We start from the raw sequence: 2,190 nt of genomic DNA, 5'->3' as shown, positions 1-2,190 counted from the left end.
TGTAGGAGAGGGCTTCGGACGCTGAGCCAAAGCTCAGAAGCCGCTCTCATGTCTTACTCCAGCCCCGTCTTCAACATTTTCCACAAGGAAAGAGAACCCGGAGAAGATCTAGTAAGAGAGATTTATGCTTTCAGTCTCCCTGGTTTCACCGCAACCATTTCATTCAATCCCTAGGCTCCTTCCCTTTGCTTTGCTAATTACTCCCCAAAACATTTTCTCATTCTCTAGGAAAGAAGGTCCAAGCTGGGGTTAAGGATGGGGGGGAAAAAAAAACAAAAAACTTTTATCAAAGGAATAAATCCTTTTTCGTGTTGTGTAATGCCAGCTTCACGTAAGGAACCCTGGCGGCAAAGACGAAAGGGGTAGACGAAGGCCTCAGCATTGGGAAGGCGGACGCGTTGCCAAGAAGCCACAAGAAGTTCCAGTCAAGGTGATGTCTGAGAGCAACTGATATGAAATCCTTTTCTAGAAAGGAATCGGCGGGAGGAGGGGGGAAGTTTTAATTTCATTAAGAAAAGATGATCCACTAGCAAAATACTTTCCACACACTTTTATCACTATCCTATCCCATTCCCTACCCACCTCCAGTAACTGTGTGTGGTTGTGCAGGGGTATGCACCGATCAAGTGTGCTTGTGTCCACACAGGAAGTTTCTGGATATATTTAAAGTGACCAGGTGCAGGTGAAATTTTTTGTACTTGCTCTGCCATCACCATAAAACCTTTCTAAAGCACTTGTTTTCTTCATTTATTTCAGGTAAGGTGGGAAGATATCTTGGTTAAAGCCTTGGAGTCCTGTAGGGCGTGGGCAGGAGGCGGTCGATACCCCTCTGGGTTTTAAAGAGTGTCTTCTGGGGAGAAGGGAGCGCATGGTGTGCTTGTGAGATTTGTGGGTGGAAGGCCTAGAAAGACAAAAAGGCGCGGGCCATTTTTTCTAAAGTTCTCAGTACCATCCAGCTGTGATGTCTTAAGAGGAAAAGGCCTTAGGAGAGGGACGGGGGCAGGGGCTGTGAGAGGGGCTCGCCCCTCGTGGCCCCAGTCAGCGGAAGAAGGTGCCTGGTGTGCGCGTGTTACCAGTGAGCTGATTCACATTACACGTTGGGATCATCAGGGTCTGTGCCTGAGAGTTTCCCTCGGTTTAAAGGGGTCTGAGAGTTTCGCTGGGCCTGGCAGGCCCCTCCCCTGGGCTGCAAGGATCCGCCTCTCTATTCCCCAGATAAATTCCCAGTGTCCACCAAATTCCTCAGCGCTCTCTCACACTGCTCTAGGCCACGACTGGGGTGGGGAGACGGAGCAGCGCCAGCTCCTTTGCCTCGGAAGCCCTCGAGGTTCCTTCTCACAATTCTGCGGAGGGGACAGGGGTGCCAGCCCCACCCAGGCCCCAACTCCCACCGCCACCACGCGGCGGCTGCTCCGCACGCAGGGGGCCCATTGATTTCAAACGTCCCTCTCCGCGTCCCTCTCGCCCTCTCCCCCAAACATGTCCACCGGCTCCCTCAGCGACGTGGAGGACCTTCAGGAGGTGGAGATGCTGGAATGCGACGGGCTGAAAATGGACTCGCACAAGGAGTGTGCGGCTTCCAACGAGAGCACCGAGGAGAGCTCCAACTGCGAGCTCGGGTCTCCCCAGAAGGGCCGCGGCGGCCTGGGCCGGCGGAGGAAGGCGCCCACCAAGAAGGGCCCGGTGAGCGGGGTGGGCCCGGAGGGGAAGCAGGTCCAGCGCAACGCGGCCAACGCGCGCGAGCGGGCGCGCATGCGGGTGCTGAGCAAGGCCTTCTCCAGGCTCAAGACCACCCTGCCCTGGGTGCCCCCGGACACCAAGCTCTCCAAGCTGGACACGCTCCGGCTGGCGTCCAGCTACATCGCCCACTTGCGGCAGATCCTGGCTAACGACAAGTACTAGAACGGCTACATTCACCCGGTCAACCTGGTGAGTCTCCTGGCCGCCGCGGCGGAGCGCGGTGGGGGAGGGCGCGCGGCGTCGATTCGAATATCTCCGGAGAGAGTGGCGCACGGTTCTGATTAGTCCCGTTGGATCGGACACCAATAAATATAAACTAACATTTGCTGGAAGGTCCGACATCTTTTCTTCTTTTTGTAATTGTAAATGTAAACACAAGTTTAAAAGAAGGCACTGCTTATTAATTTGCTTACAAATTTTAACTTGATTAGTCTTTCCTACCTGAAGAAA

General features: G+C 54.2%; 1 protein-coding gene across 1 annotated transcript in view; it reads left to right on the top strand.

Annotated features, from left to right (window-relative positions):
- Nucleotides 1–1,442: 1,442 nt before the first annotated feature.
- TCF21 (transcription factor 21) overlaps nt 1,443–2,190 on the top strand; it is a 2,957-nt gene continuing 2,209 nt past the window's right edge. The window contains 1 exon segment of the mRNA XM_008053521.1: nt 1,443–1,929. Coding sequence (XP_008051712.1) covers nt 1,480–1,929 — 450 coding nt within the window. The 5' untranslated portion in view covers nt 1,443–1,479.

The sequence above is a fragment of the Carlito syrichta genome, unplaced genomic scaffold, assembly GCF_000164805.1.
Source record: "Carlito syrichta isolate Samal-C Ts95f unplaced genomic scaffold, Tarsius_syrichta-2.0.1 Scaffold288233, whole genome shotgun sequence".
In the NCBI taxonomy this organism is placed as follows: domain Eukaryota; kingdom Metazoa; phylum Chordata; class Mammalia; order Primates; family Tarsiidae; genus Carlito; species Carlito syrichta.
This window is presented reverse-complemented; position numbering and strand designations above follow the sequence as displayed.